Source organism: Myxine glutinosa, chromosome 7, assembly GCF_964187855.1.
Source record: "Myxine glutinosa chromosome 7, kmMyxGlut1.1, whole genome shotgun sequence".
NCBI lineage: Eukaryota > Metazoa > Chordata > Myxini > Myxiniformes > Myxinidae > Myxine > Myxine glutinosa.
Genome location: NC_136267.1, coordinates 85264163 through 85286608, shown reverse-complemented (window position 1 = coordinate 85286608; position 22446 = coordinate 85264163). Strand labels below are relative to the sequence as shown.

At 45.3% G+C, this 22446-nt stretch overlaps 1 protein-coding gene across 3 annotated transcripts; it reads left to right on the top strand.

Annotated features, from left to right (window-relative positions):
• The first annotated feature begins 1552 nt into the window (after positions 1 to 1552).
• On the top strand, positions 1553 to 20825 carry LOC137431376 (cytochrome c, testis-specific). Of its 3 annotated transcripts, none has more exons than XM_068122634.2 (4): positions 1553 to 1679; positions 2916 to 3028; positions 5142 to 5237; positions 18224 to 20825. In XM_068122634.2, the coding sequence occupies exons 2-4, from the start codon at positions 2926 to 2928 to the stop codon at positions 18376 to 18378; spliced, it is 354 nt and encodes a 117-aa protein (XP_067978735.1). In that variant the 5' UTR covers positions 1553 to 1679; positions 2916 to 2925; the 3' UTR covers positions 18379 to 20825. The 3 variants fall into 3 exon arrangements, with proteins under 3 accessions (XP_067978735.1, XP_078638069.1, XP_078638070.1); XM_078781943.1 differs by having other exon boundaries at positions 1553 to 1700; positions 2920 to 3028; XM_078781944.1 differs by having other exon boundaries at positions 1556 to 1679; positions 2920 to 3028.
• Positions 20826 to 22446: the final 1621 nt, after the last annotated feature.

Genomic DNA, 22446 nt, shown 5'->3' with positions numbered 1-22446 from the left:
GGAAGCCAGGGGCGCTGTAGCCACTGCACCGGGATCCACTACGGCAGCACTGTACACCGACCGCGTGTCGCAGGCCGCTAAAAACTTGTCGGCCTCTCCGGCCAGGGCGCGGGGTTCCGTGATTTTGGAACCGGCCAGCATGAGGCGCACCTGTATCGGTAGCTGGCGGAGGAAAAGTGCGCAGAACAAGAAATCCTGGCGCAGGTCTCCAAGCAGGGACAGCATGAAATCCATCCGGACGGATGGTCGTGTGTCGCCGAGGGCGGGAAGGTCCAGGAGGCGGTCGGCATGTTCGGCCTCCGTGAGCCTGAACGTGGCGAGGAGGAGACGTTTGAGCGCCTCGAACTTGTGGTCGCCCGGCGGGCGCCAAAGGATGGACACGACGCGGGCGGCAGTGCCGGGCCCGACGGCGGCGACCGCGTGGTAGTACTGGGTCTCGCCCGCCGTGATGCCCCGGAGTTGGAACTGAGCTTCGGCTTGCACAAACCAAACGTTGGCTTGCACTTCCCAAAACTCTGGGAGTTTGATTGCGACGGCGTTGGTAGCCATGGCGCGTTCGGGGGTCAGCAACGGCTGAACCAATCGGGGTCAACAGTGTGGTGCTGTGCACACACGACTCGATTGCCAGAGAGGTAGGCCACAACGCGTGGATACAAACAAGAGTCTTTATTAAGAGCTCGCATATCAGCACACTGGGCGGGCTCGAGCTTCGAGCCCGCATATATGTCCCGAGGCCACGCCTTGCCTCTGGGCGTGGCCGATCGGCCGAAAGGCGGGGCATGCATTTCAGTTCCCCGCCTGGACGCTCGCGCCACCCACTGGTGCGCGGAATTATTAACCCTTGTGCCCGCCACAGGATAAAGGATATCAAGGTGAGGGCGAGACTACCGGAAGTAAGCTGTAACACGTGCCCTTTTGTGATTTGTTTTCAACGTATCCAATCACGTGACTGTTGTCACGAAGTGTGCATTAACCGGAAGTTACGTAGTTCCGCGGGCGCCTATAGCCGAGGAGACTGCTTCGGCAGCCCTATGCAAAAATGCTAGAAAATGTAAAATGGTTATCTTCTTCCTCCTACTGTTTGTTGACCGGTGATGGGGGCATGACAGCGGCATAGCCACGCCCCCAGGCGTTACATCAACGGCATAGCCACGCCCCCAAGCATGACATCAACGGCGCAGCCACGCCCCCCGAAAATGACGCAACCCAGCAGTCACAGGCCCTGTGTATGCTTCTGAACATTTCATTGGTTGTCGTATCGTTTTGAATCCGACTACAGTGGCCGTTAATGATAGCATAACGAAGGGCCTCTCTTTATCGCTTGCTCCACTTGGCGAGCGGTTGATACGGAACGGCCGGCTTGGAGAGCGATAGCAAGCTGCTTACTAATACTAAAGGAATACACCCCAGCAGTTTAAAAACGTAGATCACGGACACACACAACCATAGGCTGGCTAATCATAGCAGAGGCTTTAATGGCCTCATCTATTTGTGTTTTTTCGAAAGGGAAAATATTATTAAATCTTAATACACGCACAACATAAATTATTTTGACGTAGGCGGAAGTAGTTGAGAATGTCCAAAATCGAAACTATGTCGCGGAAGTTTTGTGACCATTTCCCTGTCCCAGATTCTGTCGTTTTCGTTTAGACCTCGATTTTACATTTTCTGAGACAGAGGTGAAAAGTTCATTTAACGAGGTGGAGTGTACGTTTTTATTCGCGAGTGTGTACATTTTGTGTGTTTCTACGTACAGTGTGTGTTTGTACGTAGACGAGTGTGTGTGCGTTTGTACGTACAGTGTGTGTTTGTACGTAGACGTGTGTGTGTACACACTGAATGTGTGTACGTACGTACACTGTTTGTGTTTGTACGTATCGTGTGTGTTTCTACGTACTGTGTGTTTCTACGTACTGTGTGTTTCTACGTACAGTGTGTGTGTTTCTACGTACAGTGTGTGTACGTACGTACACTGTTTGTGTTTGTACGTATAGTGTGTGTGTTTGTACATACCGTACTGTGTGTTTGTACGTATAGTGTGTGTGTGTTTGTTTGTACGTACCGTACTGTGTGTTTGTACGTATAGTGTGTGTGTGTTTGTACGTACTGTGTGTTTGTACGTATAGTTATTGTGTGTTTGTACGTACAGTGTGTGTGTTTGTACGTGCACTGTGTGTGTTTGTACGTGCACTGTGTGTGTTTGTACATACTGTGTGTGTGTTTGTACGTACTGTGTGTGTGTGTGTGTGTGTGTTTGTACGTATAGTTGGTGTGTGTGTTTGTACGTACTGTGTGTGTGTTTGTACGTACACTGTGTGTGTTTGTACGTACAGTGTGTGTTTGTGTTTGTACGTACACTGTGTACGTACAAACACAGTGTACGTACATAGTGTGTGTGTTTGTACGTGCGTACACTGTGTGTGTGTGTGTGTGTGTGTGTTTGTACGTACTGTGTGTGTGCACGTGTACACCGTTTGTGTGTAGGGACTGAGACTCATCTTTTTGACTAATATCCATACCTAATTAAATGTTATTTAATTTAAGTAAGGGAAATGAAATAGTGAACCTTGTACTTACTGTATCAGGATCCAGGGTGCTGTTAGATTTGTCGTGACATCCAGGATACTTGGCCCTTTAAAAAGGTGGCAAGATGGCCATCTTTCTTTGTGATGGTGTTACGTGGGTCATCCATATTGTAAGCCAGATGTCTTTTTATTGCCAATCCAATTGTCCTAGATGGAGTTTCATGGTCCAGGTTAGCCATCATACCTCGGTTTTAGCACTAGATGCAGTCCTAATTCTTCTGTATTTCCTTTGTGCGATACCAGATATCTCTTCTCTTACAGGCCATGTCTTAAATCCTTACAAGTGTGAGGAAGAGAATGTGCAGAGTTGTTGTGTTTTTTTTCTCCCAGACAGACATTGATGGCAATTGGAGAAACAGAAGAATTCTCAGTGGGAAATGCAGAAAAAGGGAAAAAGGTGTTTGTGCAGAGGTGCTCACAGTGTCACACCCTGGATAGAGGAGGTAGGTCTTCAACAGGGTGCTCATGTGGCAGTTTTGCAGCTGTCAATATCTCCCATCAACTTTGTGGCCTCTTCTTGATTTCTCTCAAAACAGACATTTGATGCTTAAACGCCAATAACCTAATTTGAGCATTTGGAGCATCAATAAAGTTTATACCTCAGTTTGTGGTTGAATATGGTCTACATTGAAGTTCCTTGGATATGGTCTACATTGAAGTTCCTTGGGTAATCCCTATCTCTACAATCTGGCTATATTATAGATACGTTGACCATAATTGACATCCCTCTTGTACTTTTATTTTACTCTGCTTATAAGCCTGGTGTTAGCTTGAATGTTGAGGTAGCTGGCTTGCTTCACATCTCAGGGTCTTCAGTTTGAACCCGTCGTGCCGTTAAATAACACCAGGCCTGTCATCCTTCCCAGGTTGGCAAAATGAGTACCAACACACATACATATGGCTGCACTCCCAGCAATGATGCAACCAGCAGCCACAGCATATGAAATAATAAAAACTCTGCTTGTTCGTTCTCTCGTTATTCTGTAGTCTCAGGGTTCATCTGATGTCCACACCTTTTTGTAAACGGTTCTCCTCCATTTGTATTCTTCGAAGCAATTATCACCGTTGGTTGATTGAGAAGCAGTTTGTCTACTGCTCACAGTTTACACATTGTTACATTGTTACTTTCCTTCAACCAAGAATATTGTTACGTTTGGAGGGGGTTAGTGATACCTTAGTGCAGGTAGAATGTATAGGTAGGTGCTCTGAATGTCGTGTAGAAACCTTGATGTAAATAAGTCAGCTCCATGTGTTCGGATTAAGTGTATCTTCGTAGTTCGTCCCCATTGGAGGAGTGGGGTATGTTAATTAGCTCAGGGATTATGGGTAATATATGACCTGGGTAAGTTTTATGACCCTCTGTACTTTATTCCTATGTCCCTTTTGGCACCACACCATATACACATAACCAAGCCACGCACTCGACTCCCCAATAAGCTCTAATTAAAAAGCCACCGGAAACCCAGATGAAGCACCAGTGCTGATTACCCCGACTGGAAAGAGACACAGAACAAGACGAAAGATCCGTGAGGCCACGCTCCGAGGAGCTGTGATTGGGCGGGATTTGATTGGCACAAGCCCGGGGTAGGATGGGACTTGCTGATAGGAGTAGAGATGGACGACAAAGAGATGGCACTCGCTGATTGGTGAAGCAGGCACGGATGACGTCGGAGCCTGGACGATGAAGAAACGCACTGGCGGACATTTTCTCTGTTCTCCTTGGCTTCTCGTTCTGGACTCAAATAATGGACGGACCTTATTGTTTCTCTCTTGCTTCCTGCTCGTTCTGAATGCCATAGCCAACGGTTGTGCCCCAACGCTTCTCTCCTTTCTTCCCGTTCTGGACCTCGTTACAAACGGAAGTGTTCCGAGAACTTGCTGGTGGTTGGGAGGTGGACGAGCTGCGAACGGGGAGCTGCGGTTTCCGTGCAGAGATAGAGGACAGGCGTGGCTGGGGGCGTGAGTTGCATGCCTGCTCATCACTTCACGTGAACGAGGGCGCCTTGAGGCCTAGTTACACGCATGGACTTCGCGCCAAGGCGTGTGTTCCCACGCATGCACCTCCGGGACCTGTTCGCGGACTGACGAGAGACACGAGCCTAAGTGCTACAAACAACGCTATTATTTTCCAGTTATTTTATCCTTCGTCTGTTTTCAAGTCTGTCTGTGGGGACGTCCCAATTTAAGAATCATATTTTTATTTCGCGGTGTTTTATTTTGTACCGGAAATTTCTTTAATAAAACCAGTATTTTTGTACAGTTTAATTCCGTTTTTGTTTGAGTTAATTTATTGCAAGGTCGAGGACTGCCGGTGGGATCGTGAAGGTAGGCTCCGGTTTCCCCCCTCCCTCTTGCTCCCCCACACTTATTCTCTGCTGTATTTTTAACGCCTCGGAGTAACAGCTTGTTCGGCTATCCGTTCCTTGGAAAGATTTTAATTACCAGGAACGCGACAATATTTAAATTGGATTTTTCTTGTTTTAACAGTTTTATGACCCTTGGAGTTTGTACAGGTGATGGGTACACTTAAAGTGATGCTGTTTGTGTTGTGTTCAGGAAAACATAAAACTGGACCGAACCTGTGGGGACTGTTTGGCCGGAAAACAGGGCGGGCTGAAGGTTATAATTACTCTTCGGCAAACAAGGAAAAAGGTATGAAATGGACAAATGAGGAAAAATGGATATTAACAAAACAAACGAAGTGGAAAGGTATTACAAATTATTGGGGAAAATGCCAGGGGCATAGAAAAGGCCCCTTTGTATGGTATGTGCCATGTGGCAAACAATATAAAAGAAGGGACATTCCATGGCTTGTGGAAAATGCCAGACGATAGAAAAGAAGGGACATTCAAAAAATCTTGTGTGTATGCTGTGCTGGCCTTGTGTTCTTAGGAGGAACCAAGTAATGCTCCAGAAAAGTTCATATAAAGGGGCGCCAATTTGATTCATACAGCATGAAGAAGTAAATGTATTTTAACCGATATATGTAGGACGATTAATTCGTTTTCGGATGAGAATTCAATTGCAATTAAATAATTCCCCGCTCATGGATTGATGTATTTCGACAAACAGTGAACCAATTGCTTAACCCCACTTTGTGTATGGGATAAAATCCATCATTTTAAAAAGGGGGTTGTACATGGACTTGGTTAAAAAAAATAAAAAAAATACTGGGACATTGAAAATCTACTGTATTTCTCAAAATACAACATTCCTTTTGTACACAAACATACTGGGACATTGATGTGGTCGTCTTGATGTTATCTGCAATAGAAGTCTGAGGCAGTAAGCAGTTATTTCATGACATCACTGGCATTTGCTTTGACATCTTAAACTAGAACGGCACTCAGGAGAGAGCATACCTCCACCTGGTTGGCCATATCACTCAATCGTGAAGTCGTTTGTGCTCCAATAACTTTCGTTCTCTGTTTTTCCCAGTCTTTTCACCCCATAGCCTACTTCCTTGTTTAAAATCTCAACTCAAAAAAACCCCCAAAAAACATTTCCTTCTCTGTTCTTATTCGTTTATTCGTTGTTCTTATTTGTTCGTTCGTTCTTCGACCACGTGTTTCTCCCCCATTTCCCCAGATAGTTTTCACTGTTAAACTTTAAAATGTTTAAACTTTCCCCTGAAGTACTGTATTCTGTCGTATATTATAACACCTTTTTCTTCTTCTTCTTTAAAAGGTTGCTTTCGACTTGCTCACCAAATCTATTCATTTCAAAAAAAAATTCCATCTCTTACAGTTCCTCTTTCCTACATTCCCTAAACTCTCCTGCACTCCACCCCCCCCCCCCCCCCCCCTCCAGTGTCCTTAAATGTATTTTTAACTCGGTCACAAGAAACTCATTTTGCAATAAATGTTCGTTTCCCATTAATCGTACACTTTCCAAAATCCAATCTCACCCCTCCCCTCCAATTCTTCCCCATTTCCCCTCCCCTCCAAAACTTCCCCATCACCCCTCCCCTCCAAATGTTCCCCATCACCCATTCCTTTCAAATCTTCCCCCTTGCTCCTCCCCTCCAAATCCTCCCCATCACCCATCCCTTTCAAATCTTCCCACTTGCCCCTTCCCTCCTAAACTCCCCCCACACCCCTCCCCTCCTAGACTCCCCCTCGTCCCTCCCCTCCTAGACTCCCCCTCGTCCCTCCCCTCCTAGACTCCCCCTCGTCCCTCCCCTCCTAGACTCCCCCCTCGTCCCTCCCCTCCTAGACTCCCCCCTCACCTCTCCCCTCCAAATCTCCCCCATCTCCCATCCCTTTCAAATCCCTCCCCTTGTCCCTTCCCTCCTAAACTCCCCCCTAACCCCTCCCCTCATAAACTCCCCCCTCACCTTCAAATCTCCCCACCCTCATTTCTTCTCCATTTCCCACCTCTCACCCCTCCTCCTCAAAGCGTCCTCCCCGCTTCTTCCCCCTTCCAACTCTCACCTCCATCTCCCCCACCCTTCTGTCTTGCTCTTCCCCCTCCTCAAATAACACCTCATTGTGCCTCACCCAATCATCATCAAACCTTTTGTCCACTCCATCCTTCCCTTTCTCCGAGCTATTCTGAAATCGCTGACACACCTTCAACAGCTCTCCCTACCTCTGCCTCCTCTTCCACATCTTACCCTACCCCTCCTCCCCCCTGTTCTGTATCCGATGCTCCCCCATCCTCTTCATTAACGGTATGGACCTCAAACATCCGGGGCCTTCGTTCAAACTTAACTGATCTCTCCATACAGGTTGCTTCTGACAAACCAGACGTGATCTGCTTAACAGAAACTTTCCTCCTTCATGATGTCTCCGATTCCTTAGTATCTCTCCCGGGTTACTCCCTCCTCCGGAATGATAGACCTGAGCCTCATCCTGGAGGTGGGGTTGCTATCTTTATCAAAAACTCTCTTTCTCACTCGCCCTGCACTGCCCTCTCTCCACCTCACCCCCAGGAATACCTCTGGCTACGGCTTCTCCTTCGCTCCCACCTCTTGTTCATTTGTGTGTTGTACCGTCCACCAAACAGTGATGACTCCATCTACATCTCGCCGTCTGATAATATGGACCAACTTCTATCTACTCATCCCAACTCTCTCTTCCTCATATGTGGTGATTTCAATTGTCACCATGCCAGTTGGCTAGGTGTGGGTACCTCTCTCACCAGCCATGGCTCCTCAGCAAAGGACTTCTGCGACTCACTGGGACTGACATAATCTGTCAATGTCCCGACCCGGATCTCAGTCAACGGAGCATCTTCTCTTCTGGACTTGGTTATGACTAACTTCCCTGAAAATGTCTGCTGCTCTTCTTCTGCTCCAATCGGCTCATCTGATCATGTGCTTGTTAAAGTGGACATCTCTCTGACCATTCTCAGGGAGCCTCCTCAGCGTCGACGAGTCTGGCATTTCACTCAGGCCAACTGGCACGGTCTTCAAGCAGCCATCAATCATCTGGACTGGTCTCCCATCTCTACCACCTCTGACATCAACTCATCCTGGGAATTCTTCCAAAGTAAATTGCTCTCTCTCATGCACAGATTTATCCCATCTCATCTTCAGTTGTCATACCCTTCCTCCCATCCATGGTACACGGAATCATGTGGTGAGGCTGTTGCCCAGAAACAACTTGCCTTCGTCTCCTGGAAAGCTAATCCAACGGAAGGAAATCTCATTTCCTTTCACAAAGCCCGAAACAAGTGTGTGTACACCCTCAGGAGAGCCAGGAAACAATATCTCTCTGTTCTCAAGACCGAACTCTCTTATCTGTCTCCCTCTTCCATATCCTGGTGGTGTCTGGTCAAATCTGTTTCTGGTGTTTGTTCCCCCTCCATCCCCTCCCTTACCTCAAATGGCTACACAGCTGACTCCGCAGGTGAAAAAGCTGAATGCCTCAACTCTGTGTTTGCCTGTCTTCTACCGACTCCTCTCCGGCCTTGCTCCCCCAGCTCTCTCTGTGCTCTGTCCCCCAAATATTCCTACAGGTCGCACAAGATCTGCCAGCAACCCTCTGATGGTTAAACTGCCGAAATCTCGGCTCTCTGCTCACCTTCACTCTTTCATTCCTCTTTTCTCCCGCCTGTGGAACAAACTCCCACACTCCCTTCAATCCCTCTCCTCCCTCCAGGTCTTTAAAACAGCTGTTCACCACCATCTCTTATCTTCCCCCATCCATAACCTTGATCTTTTCTACCCCCACTAATTCACCCCAGATCCACCTTGTTTGAAATTCCAACTTATTTCCTGGAAATCCTGGCAGTGTCCATATGTTTATACCTCTCCCACCCCCCCCCCCCTTCACATGCCTCCCCCCCTTCACATGCCTCCCCCCCTTCACATGCCTCCCCCCCAAAGCCCTCTCCCTCCCACAGATCTCTCGATGTCTCCATGTCTCTCGGTCCCTGCTCTCAAATGTTGTGTTTGTGTCCTTCCCCCTCTCTCCCCATCTTGTCTACCGCTCCCGATGTTATTTGTTTTATGTGTCTGTTTGTCTTTCTGTGTGATTAATGTTCGCTCTTTCACGAGCCTCGATCTTGTATACAAAAAAAAAAAAAAAAAAAAAAATAAAATAAAATAAAAATCTTGTGTCCCAAACCCATCCCTCTCTGTACCCAGTCGTACCCAGCTGCTCCTGGACTCTGTGTCCTTTCCTCCTGACAAGGTGGAAAAGTTTCTGTCAACCCTCAACTCTGATTCTGCAACTGGACCTGACGGCATCAGCCCAAGGGTCCTAAAATCCTGTTCTTCCGCTCTTTCACTCCCCCTCTCTGTTCTCTTCACCCTCTCTTTTGCTCAAGGTCATCTGCCATCTGCTTGGAAATCAGCCAACATCACCACTTCACACAAAAAGGTGCAAAAACAGATCCTAACAACTACAGACCAATCGGCCTTCTCCCAATTATCAGCAAAGTCATGGAATCCATCATTGCTTCGGATATGAAATCTTTCCTCTTCTCCAATGGCTTGATCTCTGATCATCAATTTGGTTTCAGACCAGGTCACTCCACTCTGGACATGCTGCTTCTGCTGTCTCAACAATGGATGGAGGTCCTCAATGCCAAACAGGAAATTAGAGCTGTCTCCCTCGACATATCACATGCCTTCGATATGGTTTGGCACCCCGATCTGCTCACCAAACTCTCCTCCTTTGGTATCCATGGAAATTCCTCTCTATTCGTAGTCAACGTGTGGCCCTGAATGGGTTTCCCTCATCTCCTCTTCCTGTTCAGGCTGGAGTTCCCCAAGGCAGTGTTCTGGGCCCTGTGCTTTTTCTGGTCTTCATCAATGATCTCTCCGACTCTCTTTAAAATCCTCTCTATCTCTTTGCTGATGACTCCACTCTCTGCCGCTCCATTCCTCATCCCTCAGATCGGCAGTCTGCAGCCTCCTCACTCTCTGCAGACCTGGACAAAATCACTGACTGGGAAAACAAGTGGAACATGTCTTTCAATCCTGACAAATCTCACACTCTTACGATGTCTCTCCGAAAAGACCGACTGGACAACCCTCCCATCCACTTTCGGAATAATCCTCTCCAAGAAGTTCTGTCACTCAAGCTTTTGGGTCTCACTATCTGCCATGATCTTTCCTGGGAAAACCACATTTCAAATCTGGCCTCCAAAGCCAGTCGCCGACTGGGCATCCTCCGTCGTGCGAAGTCCTTCCTTGGCACACCTGAGCTGCTCACCACATACAAAGCTTTCATCCACAGCTCAATGGAATACTGCTCTCCCCTCTGGGCTGGTGCTCCTGCCTAACACCGAGCTCGTCTTCGCGCTGTTCAAACCAAAGCGTTCAGAATCATTGGAATCTCCTGTGAAGCTACCTCCGAGGGCCTTTCACTTAGTCACCGCAGGCAGGTTTCTGGTCTTTCTGTCTTCTACCGACTCCTCTCCGGCATTGCTCCTCCAGCTCTCTCTGGGCTCTGTCCCACAAATATTCCGACAGGTCGCACAATATCTGCCTGCAACCCTCTTATGGTTAAACTGCCAAAATCAAGACTCTCTGCTCACCTTCACTCCTCTTTTCTCCCACCTCTGGAACAATCTCTCTCACTCTTCAATCCCACTCCTCCCTCCAAGTCTTTTAAACAGCTGTTCACCACCATCTCTTATCTTCCCCCATCCAAAACCTTGATCTTTTCTACCCCTGCTAATTTCACCCCAAATCCACTTTTTTGAAATACCAACTTCTTTCCTGGAAGTCCTTGGTGTCCTTGTGTTTATACTTCTCCAACCCCCCCCCCCCCTTCCCACGCCGCCTCTCCCCAAGCCCTCTCCCTCCCACACATTCCCGATGTCCCTGCTCTCAAATGTTGTGTTTATGTGCTTCCCCTTCTCTCCCCATCTCGTCTACCGCTCCCATTTTTATATACTTTGTTTGTTTGTCTGTTTGATTTGTTTGTGTGATAAATGTTAGCTCTTTCACGAGCCTCGATTATGTATACAAAAATAATAATAATAATAATAATAATCACTAAATAATTCTACTAGCTGGATCCGGATCCAGATCTTCTCCAAAATTGGATCGATTCTTCCTTTTCACACACCCAACCGGTCCACAAAGTTTCGTCCAAATCCCTCCACAACTTTTTGAGATATCCTGCTATTTATCGTTTTTGGCCCCATCTTCCAATGGTGAAGAATCACTTTTAAAAATTCTAGTAGCCGGACCCGAATCCGGATCTTCACCAAAATATAATCATTTCGTCCTCGTCACATCTCTGCCAAATTTCGTCCGAATCCGTCCACAACCTTTTAAGGTATTTTGTTCACAAACAAACAAACAGACAGACAGGGGTGAAAACATAACCTCCATCCACCTTTGGTGGTGGAGGTAATTATCGTAAAGTCAGTGATACCTTAGATGTTTGTTGAGTGATCCAAAGATATGTATATTTGAGGGGTCTATATTGTAAGGATAATTTACCACTTCCCAACCCATCTCTGCTGGAGTAGTTGTGGTTACATTTACTGAGGAACGGCGAGGATTATCATGCAGCAAGGTCATGCCCTGAGACTGTTCATGGGTCATCTTCACCATATTGCTCATCTCATTTCATAACAAGGAATTTGAATACAGTGCATATGATACCAGTAACAGGCACTAGAACTCCAAGTCCTCACGATCTGCCAGCCATAACCTTTCATATTTAAAACTTCTTGTTTCAAGTGTCTCGTTCTGATGAAGTGGAAATCTTGAAACGGCAAATCCTTGTAATCCCTTTCGGCAGATAACTCTTAACCATTTCATTCTCTTGTCCTGCCAACACAGACCACTTGTTTTGCGCTGGAATATGGCTCTCAACTCTGGGTTGGGGCTCCTTCTTCCCAGCTTACTCAAGTTGAGGCAGTAAAAACAAGGCCTTCCAAACAATTGGAATCTGAAAACAGGAGGTTGGATGCCCAAGGACTATCACTCTCCTGTCAGTGGCAATTGGTGGGCTCCATTTTATACAAGTGTACATCTGGCCTAGCTCCTCATGCCCTCTCCTACCTCTTTCCTTCATAAGGCGGCTCACGTCACACTCATCCCCTAGAAACCCTGGCTGCTCAGTGCTCACCCTCCCAAAATTGAGGCTGGTTGCCCACCTGCATTCTCCGTATCTATATTCTACTGATTATGGAATCATTGAATCATTGCCCTTTGTCTCATCCTCATAATTTCAGGCTTTCAAATGTGCTGCCCACCACTGTGCTGCACATCCAGCCTCTTCTACACACTGATTCTTTCCCATTCTGTTTGTCTCTGGGCCATTGTTATTAATTTTTGTTATTTTCCCATGTGTATATGCACCCCTTCCCCAGAGTGTGTGTGGTATATCTACAGTCATGTGAAAAAGTAAGTACACCCCATGTAAAGTTTTGACTTTTTCAACATATTTCAACATACAGCTATTTGATCTTCATTTTAACAATATTGATAGATAAAGGTGATATAATATAACAAATATCATGAAACATTTACATTTTGTAGTTTACATTGGAACCTGATTAGAGTGGTTTTATTCGTACCATGCGAAGCCAATGATGGAAAAGACAGGACGGTCAAATCAGAAGAAAGAACAGGGTTTATTTACACTATGTACAAGGATTGGTAGAAGGAAAGGGACACAGGGCAGAGCTTAGTCAGTCTTAACTTAAGCCGTATAAGTCAGTTTAACTTAAGTAACTGACTTAAGTCAGTCTTAAATTGTATAATTTAAATAAACATAAATGCAAATTACGCATGTGGAAAAAGTAAGTACACCCCTACATTTATCACTACTTCAAACACCTAAAATTAGAATCAGGTGCACCAGCTCAGGTGCAAATGATTAGAACATCGTTAGAGAGGATCTTGAAGGAACCTGTCTTATTTAAACCTCAGACATTTAGTTTGGTTTGCTCTTTGTTGTTGAAGTGTGCGGTGTCACCATGCCAAGATCAAAAAAGCTCTCTGAGGCCTTCAGAAAGAAGGTTATAGATGCCTACGAGTCTGGGAAGGGATTAAAAAAGATCTCCAAACAATTTGAAATCAATCATTCGACTGTCCGGAAGATCATCTACAAGTGGAGAAGATTCCAAACAACTGCCAACTTGTTCAGGCCAGGCCGCCCCAGCAAGTTCAGCCCGAGAGCAGACCGCAAGATGCTGAAAGAAGTCTCTAAGAACCCCATAATGTCATCACGGGACCTACAGGTAGCTCTTGCCACTGTTGATGTCAAAGTGCACGAGTCTACCATTAGAAAGAGGCTGCACAAATTTGATCTACATGGGAGGTGTGCCAGGAGGAAACCTTTGCTGTCCAGAAAGAACATCAGGGCAAGACTAAAGTTTGCCAATGAACACTTAGGCATAGACCAGCACTTCTGGAACAATGTGCTCTGGACAGATGAGTCAAAGGTAGAGCTATTTGGCCACAGTACCAGAAGACATGTTTGGCGAAAGCCAAAGACAGCATTTGACCACAAGAACCTGATACCAACTGTAAAGCATGGTGGTGGAAATATTATGGTTTGGGGCAGCTTTGCTGCATCAGGGCCTGGGCAGCTCACCATCATAGAATCCACGATGAATTCTTCATTGTACCAGAGGGTGCTTGAGGATAATGTGAGGCCATCTGTCGGAAAGTTGAAGCTCAACCGAAGGTGGACCTTGCAACATGACAATGACCCGAAACATACCAGTAAATCCACCAAGGAATGGCTGAAATGAAAGAAATGGAGGGTTCTGGAATGGCCAAGTCAAAGCCTGGATGTAAATCCCATCGAGATGTTGTGGGGGGATTTGAAACGAGCTGTGCATGCAAGAAACCCCTCAAACATCGCACAGCTGAAAGAATTCTGCATGGAGGAGTGGGCAAAAATTTCTCCCAGTCGATGTCAGAGATTGGTGGACAGATATAAAAAACGCCTACTTGAGGTTGTATCTGCCAAAGGGGGCAATACCACTTATTAGAGCCAAGGGTGTACTTACTTTTTCACATGCGAAATTTGCATTTATGTTTATTTAAATTCTACAATGGACTACAAAATGTAAATGTTTCATGATATTTGTTATATTATATCACCTTTATCTATCAATATTGTTGAAATGAAGATCAAATAGCTGTATGTTGAAATATGTTGAAAAAGTCAAAACTTTACATGGGGTGTACTTACTTTTTCACATGACTGTATAAGATTGAGGTGTGTGCGTGTCAGTGTGAAGCCTTTGATTTCTATACAATTCCACACCAAGTAGTGACCAATCTCCACCAAATTTTGCATACGTGCTGGGGGGTACCCAGGGTCAGGTCATGGGCACAACCCCCTCACCCACAAGGAAATTCTCCATATGTGTTTGTACAGCTGAAAATCAGAAACTGACCTCAATAAAATGAAGTCATTTGGCCCATCATTGCCATGGTGCACTCTGAGGTTAATCTCCTGCTACAGCATTAAAGATCAATCTTCTTCCTTTTTTTTTTTTTGTATACTGAATCGAGGCTCGTGAAAGAGCTGACAACCGCGAGGGAGACAGCACAGGGGGACCACGAGGGAAAGACAGCACAGGGGGACCACGAGGGAAAGACAGCACAGGGGGACCACGAGGGAAAGACAGCACAGGGGGACCGCGAGGGAAAGACAGCACAGGGGGACCGCGAGGGAAAGACAGCACAGGGGGACCACGAGGGAAAGACAGCACAGGGGGACCGCGAGGGAAAGACAGCACAGGGGGACCGCGAGGGAAAGACAGCACAGGGGGACCGCGAGGGAAAGACAGCACAGGGGGACCGCGAGGGAAAGACAGCACAGGGGGACCGCGAGGGAAAGACAGCACAGGGGGACCGCGAGGGAAAGACAGCACAGGGGGACCGCGAGGGAAAGACAGCACAGGGGGACCGCGAGGGAAAGACAGCACAGGGGTACCGCGAGGGAAAGACAGCACAGGGGGACCACGAGGGAAAGACAGTACAGGGGGACCGCGAGGGAAAAACAGCACAGGGGGACCGCGAGGGAAAGACAGTACAGGGGGACCGCGAGGGAAAGACAGCACAGGGGGACCGCGAGGGAAAGACAGCACAGGGGGACCACGAGGGAAAGACAGCACAGGGGGACCACAAGGGAAAGACAGCACAGTGGGACCATGAGGGAAAGACTTGATGGTTCTTGATGGTTTACGAAAGTCTAAATAACCCGATCTTGATCCGGTGACCCAGTGTGTTTTTTGAGACTCAGGGCCGTTCTGTGTGGGTTCAACATTCTGACTTGTCTATCAAAGTTCCATTGTTATCAGGATTAAATTAAACATTGAGCAGGATTCCGGTTTAGAATTCCGGTTTAGAATGTTTAGAATTTCCTGGTGTGTACCCCGGTTTAGAATAGGTACACCGTATCCCTGCGTGTCATAAGAGGCGATTAAAAGGGTTTGGCGTCAGGAAGGCCATCCGGCCATAAAACATTGCCTCAAAAAGGGAACCATTACAATTACATATGGGCATGGTACAGCCCGAAGTACCCAGTGGGGGTCCTCACCACCTCTCGTCAGAAATGAAGGTGGGGAACCCAATCGAAGCAAGGGTGGAAATCACTCCATTGATGATGATGATGAAACGTCTGATGCCCCACGTGGAGATCGGTTTCTGAGGTTTGGGACATGGAATGTTGGGACAATGACAGGGAGATCAAGAGAAGTGGTGGAAGTATTGGTCAGAAGAAGAGTGGACATATGTTGTGTGCAGGAGACGAGATGGAAGGGAAGTGGTGTGAGAAGGGTGAAGGGTAGGCAGTGACAGAAATACAAGTTTGTGTGGCAAGGGTGCCCGGAAGGCGTGCATGGTGTTGGTGTCCTGTTTTCTCAGGAGTTTGTAGACAGTGTGGTGAGTGTGACTAGAGATAGTGATAGGTTGGTGAAAATGATGATTGGAAAGCTCTTCGTGAATGTCATCTCGGGATATGCTTCGCAGGTCGGTCGGAGCAATGACGAGAAGGACAAGTTCTGGTGTGCGATAGAGAAGATGAGGAAGTTGTTGTGGTAGGAGGAGACCTAAATGGACATGTGGGAAAGAGTATAGACGGTTTTGAGGGAGTTCATGGGGGTTACAGATATGGTGTGAGGAATGGAGAAGGTGAAAGGATTTTGGAGTTTGCTGATGTAGCTGGTTTGTTGATTTGTAATACCCAGTTCAAGAAAGCAGATAATAAGCTTGTTACATACACATCCGGTGGATCGACAACAACCGTTGATTACCTGATGGTGCGTAGGCGAGATCAGGGGAACTTCCCGGACACAAAGGTGCTCCCGAGGGACGAGGCTGTTTCACAGCACCACTTGTTGTCTGCGACATAAGGGTGAACGGTTCTAGGAAAGCTCGGCGGGTGAAGTGCAGTGCATTCAGAAATTATTCAGACCCCTTCACTTTTTTCACATTTTATGTTGCAGCCTTATGCTGAAATCGTTTAAGTTCATTTTTTCCCTCATCAATCTACACTCAATACCCCATAATGACAGAGAAAACAGGATTTTAGAAAGTTTTGCAAATGTATTAAAAATAAAAAACTGAAATATCACATTTACATAAGTATTTATACCCTTTGCCATGACACTTGAAATTTAGCTCAGGTGCGTCCTATTTCTCTTGATCATCTTTGAGGTGCTTCTGCACCTTGATTGGAGTCCACCTGTGCTAAATTCAATTGATTGGACATTATTTGGAAAGGCACACACCTGTCTACATAAGGTCTCACAGCTGACAATGCATATCAGAGCAAAAACCAAGCCATGAGTTCGAAGGAACTGCCTGCAGAGCTCAGAGACAGGATTGTATCGAGGCACAGATCTGGGGAAGCCTACAAAAAGATTTCTGCTGCATTGAAGGTCCCCATGAGCACAGTGGCCTCCATAATTCTTAAATGGAAGAAGTTTGGAACAACCAGGACTCTTTCTAGAGCTGGCCGCCCGGCCAAACTGAGCAATCGGGGGAGAAGGGCCTTGGTAAGAGAGGTGACCAAGAACCTGATGGTCACTCTTGTTGAGCTCCAGAGATCCTGTGTGGAGATGGGAGAAACTTGAAGGACAACCATCACTGCAACACTCCTCCGATCTGGGCTTTATGGCAGAGTGGCCAGACGGAAGCCTCTCCTCAGTGAAAGACACATGAAAGCCTGCTTGGAGTTTGCAAAAAAGCACCTAAAGGACTCTCAGACTGAGAAACAAGATTCTGTGGGCAATGTACAATGTGCGCTGAGTGGGTACATCAAAAATGTAGTGGTCTCAGAGGGTCATTAACCAGTGTGGCAGCTACATTCAAGTGTAAGGTGTGCACAGAGGGAGCTGCAGAAGGAGGAAATGTTGAGTTGGATCTTGGAGATGGCGTAAAGCTGGAAAGTGTGAAAACGTTTTGCTACCTTGGACACATGCTGAATGAAGGTGGATCAGACTCGGCAACGGTTGCTAAAGTGAGATGTGCATGGAAGAAGTTTTGGGAACCGAGTTGCGTGCTGACGAGAAGAGGAGTGTCGTTGAAGCTGAAGGGAAAGGTGTATGCTGCATGTGTGAGAAGTGTTATGATTTATGGGATCGAGACATGGGTAATGAACGTAGAGCAGCAACGAAGGCTGGAAAGGGTGGAAATGCGAATGGTTCGGTGGATGTGCGGAGTATCGTTGAAAGAGAGGAAGACAAATGATGAATTGCGAAAGATGATGGGAATAGAGCCTGTGATGGATGCTGTGAAGAGAAACAGGTTGGGATGGTTTGGTCATGTGTTGAGGAAGGATGAAGTGACTGGTTGAGAAGAGTGATGGAAATGAATGTAGAAGGAAGTAGAGGACGAGGAAGACCGAGAAAGACTTGGCTAAAGGTGGTGGAAGAAGAAATGCGGGCAAGGGGGTTAACAAGGGGAGATGTAGAAAATAGGGCAAAATGGAGAAGATTGTCATGGGGCCCGCAAGGCTAACCCCCGCAAGGCTAACCCCCGCAAGGCTAACCCCCGCTCTAGCAGGGAAAATGGCCTTAAAATGCCTGTTGTTGTATCAGGATTCAATTTTTCCTTTGTTCCTGCGAGTGGTTCTGCTTTATTTGCATTCACAATGCAGTGAGAAAAGTTCCAAGGTCACCTTTACATGGAGGAGGCCATATGTAAACTTTGTAATGATGGATGAAAATGTTAATTACAGATTGTCTTTGTACATGGTAAGGTGTAACCTGGACAGAAGAAACACTTCTGGTGTACCTGGAGAACCCTCGGAAATACATTCCAGGCACCAAGATGATTTTCCCTGGTATTCGGAAGAGGAACGAGCGTGAAGATTTGGTCACCTACCTTAAACAAGAAACATGTCCAAGGAAATAATATTTCCAATTGCCTTTAAATTTATCTCTGACTTATTGGAGACTTAATCACTGTGCCATACCTGTGGAGAAACTGTGACTAAAATACTTTTTGTACATGTTTACACTTGAATCATTTTACTATCGATATTCACGAAGGTATACAGCTTTGGAATTTCCTTCCCTGCCTCTTAAATAGGAGAAGGAATGGGAGGGATTGTGTAAATGTGCAGTAGCTGGTAGTCGTTTGGATTATGGAGTTAGTCGAACAAGAGGAAGATTTATTTTGTCGTTTTCGACATTTTCTATACATACATATATATGCACACATGGGAATGCAAATTAAACCATTAACTTTTAACAAATTAAACCATTTCAGGAAAAGCTGAGCTACGCAATGGAAAATGAGTGTGATTAATTCATCATTATACCTCATCTCATCCTTGGCCTCTTTCAGACCTTCATTTTGTATGCCTAAGGATGTTTACAATAAGCCCGACCTTCCTAGAGAGGGAACGGCTTGAATTACAGCAAGGTCGTCCACCAAGTTTAGTCATAATTCGTCCACAACTTTTTAAAATATCATGTGATATATCGCTTTTCGCCCGATTTCTCTGGTGAAGAATCACTTAAAGGGGGTAATTCATTGGTGAAACGCCAGCGCAGTCATCTTCAGAGCCTTCCAATCACCCCTTTTAGGATGAGCCCCTTTTAGGATCCTGAAAAAATGAAGATGACTAGAAATAAATCTTCACCATGTTTCAGAATCTGTCTGGAACAATAATCTGAAACTATACTATACTCGAAACGACTCTGCGGTTTCTGGACTTCAGACCAGACTGTGGTGGGTTAAACCGGTTTTATGAGCGCTCAACCGTCCCTCTTCCTTCAGAGCATATTTCTGGTGTGGGCAGTAATTCCATTTGTCTTAAGGTCTTTGAGCTTCTGCATAGCCAGATGACATAGCTCGCTCTAAGGGGCGTTTTGGATGCAGTGTCCATAATAATCTTCCTCTTTCCTTTTGGGATGCCTGAAAGGGCAAGGCATTTGCTGAGAGATGTATTGTAAAATCCTCTGCTACTTATTTCTACTGGAAAGTAGTTTACAGACTATCCTCTATTCACAATCAGCTACCAGGTCTTCGTATTTGCCTTTTTCTGGCATATGCATTGGACAGGTTCTCCTCCATCAGGACTGCCAATTCAATAATGATGACATTCCTAGTTACTGCCGAATAGATGGTAATATCAGGCCGTTTGGCAGTTTCCGTAATTTGTGAAGGGAACACGATTGGCGTATGGTCCTCATCCATCAGAAACATCCAATCATTCGCCTTCTGTAGGATGTTCTGGGTTACAACATTGTAGGATGTCCTGTGTTCTGGTTTTCTTAAATAATTCTCGTATCCGAATCCATATTCAGATCTTCACCAAAATCGAATCGATTCGGTCGTGTCACACAAACGACCTCTCCACCAAGTTTCGTCCAAATCCGTCCATAGCTTTTTGAGATATCTTGTTCACAGACAAACAAAAGACAGGCAGGGGTGAAAACATAACCTCCACCCATCTTTGGTGGCAGAGGTAAAAACTCCATTATGCTAGTTGGCTATGACATGGTCAGGTGATCAGTTTGAATGTCAGCAAGTACGAGCTCAGAATGAACCCAACATTTACCGAGTTCACAAATACATTTAGACGTTATGATGTAGAGAATAAATTTGATTCAAATCTTGAAAGTATTACATCACACTTGTATCAGTCTTTTTGTGATTGGCTGTCTCGTTTGCATTCGATATCTGGCATGATTCTGGGAAAGTTCTAAATAGCACCCAAGATGGAATCAGCTCCTGAAAACATTCAAAAGATGGCCTTGGTCGACAAATGGGTTATGGAACATCATACATAATCCAATGGTCAGTGTGACGGGAGTTCGTTGGTTTGGAAAGGAGAATGCAAAATGTTCAAAGACGACTTCAACAAGTTGTGGGCACTTATAAAACATGAATATTAAAGCACCAACTTATCAGACTTGCTCCCATTTAAAGATGAGCAATTTGGGCACTATTTCCTTTTGTTTCCTATCAAAATCAAAAGTTTGTTCAATTTAGTTGAGATTACATTTTAAATACATCGATTGAAAATACAGCTTCCAAATGTACCTGCATTGCTTTTTAGTAAGTGGTTTGAGTTCCAAAATAATAAAACCCAAAGGTGTTAGTTTATACATCTCAGATTGCTGCATTGGAAAATGCTGGGGTGGTGCTCGGTTTGAATGGTTTTTTAGGGTTTTTAAAGATTATTTTAATTGTGCTTTTATCTTCTAAAGCAGCCAAATATAAAGTCTGAGTCCAAAACAACAATCCATGTGATGTAAATTAATGTTCCAGTTCGCAGTAATAACTGGTCTACAGTAACTACTTGTTTCCTTGCTGTAAACTTGTTTTGAATAAAAATGGTTTGAAAACTATTTCTTGCCAAAGGTTGAACTGCCACACAATGTAACAGGGAAATAAGAAGATGTAACAAGAGGAAGGAATGTGTGGAAATGTGAAAAATTGGGAAGCATGAAGATTCAACAAGTGGAGGAATGTTGGGAAACATGAAGATTTACACAGGGAATTTTGGGGGAAAATGGAAGATTAAATAAGTAGAGGAATGTTGGGAAACATGAAAATTTAACAAGAGGATGGAATGTTGGGAAACATGAAGATTTAACAAGAGGATGGAATGTTGGGAAACATGAAGATTTACACTGAGGGAATTTTAAGGAAAAATTCAGATTTAATAAGTAGAGTAGATGCATGTTGGGAAATGTAAAAAATCAACAAGAGGATGGAATGTTGGGAACAGTGAAGATGGAACAAGAGGAAGATGAGAAAATGTTGGGAAATTAATATTCTTGCAGAAAGGAGGAGTTTGGAAAAATTGCAGGAAATGAAGATTTAACAAGGAATGATAGGACATGAAGATTTAACAAGAGGGAATGTTTGGAAATGAAGATTTAGCAAATGGGGGAAAGTTGGGAAACGTGAAAACTCAACATGAGGTGGGGATGTTCAGAAACGTGAAGGTTTAACAAGAAACAAGGAGAAAAAGACATAAAACGTCATAGCCCCCGTGGATTTAGTAATGTTCCTGTACAGAGCTAAAGGCTGTCAGTTGGCCATCTTTGGTCGGATTAAAAAAAACAAGATCTTCTGCATATGTATACTCCCATGTATTGTCTTTGTGCCAAGTTTGAACAGAATCGGTCCATGCATGTCGAGAGATGGTTGAGGACATGTTTAAGTAAGAAAATGGCCACCAGTCGGCCATCTTGGATGTAACCTCGAAAATAAATGATGAGCAAATGTAACCCATCATTCATTATCTTTGTGCCAGGTTTGAACAAGATTTGGAAATGCATGTCCGCGAAATGCTTGAGGACATGGTCAATCGGGTTTAAAAAAAAAACTAAAATGGCTGCTAGTCTACGAGTCAGCCATCATTAATCAGATCGCAAAATAAAGTGAGGTTCGTGTGTATGCCATCACGTACTCTGCTTGTGCCAAGTTTCAACAAAAATCGGACGATGCATGTCCAAGAAATGGTTGAGGACGTATTCAACATCGGATTTTTTACAACTAAAATAGCTGCCAATCGGCCATCTTTGATCGCATTGTGAAACAAAATGATGTGCTTATGTATACCATCATGCATTGTCTTTCTGCCAAGTATGAACAAAATCGGTCCTTACATCTCCAAGGTATGGTTGCGGACGCACGGACAGACGAGACCCAATCCATAAGCCCCTGTTTCGGACTAAGTCCAACGGGGGCTAATAATGCGATGGAATTTCGTTGGTATGGAAAGTAGAATGCCAAACGTTCAATGACAACTTCGATAAGTTACCGGCACTTCTGGAGCGTGAATATTAAAGCACAAAATCATCAGATGTGTTCATATTTAAACGGACTCACGGTATATTCATGGCCTCAATGTATAACACTACAAAATATGGGGAGAGGTGAGGTGTGTAACACCATAAAATATGGTGGTGGGGTTGGGGTATACAAAACAAATGGAAAGGTAGAAATTGGGGGGGGGGG

Coding starts and splice junctions, on each gene's coding strand:
- LOC137431376 (XM_068122634.2), top strand. CDS start 2,926: ATGGCAATTGGAGAAACAGAAGAATTCTCAGTGGGAAATGCAGAAAAA. Junction 3,029..5,141: donor TCACACCCTGGATAGAGGAG/GTAGGTCTTCAA, acceptor TGTTGTGTTCAG/GAAAACATAAAACTGGACCG. Junction 5,238..18,223: donor TTCGGCAAACAAGGAAAAAG/GTATGAAATGGA, acceptor GTACATGGTAAG/GTGTAACCTGGACAGAAGAA.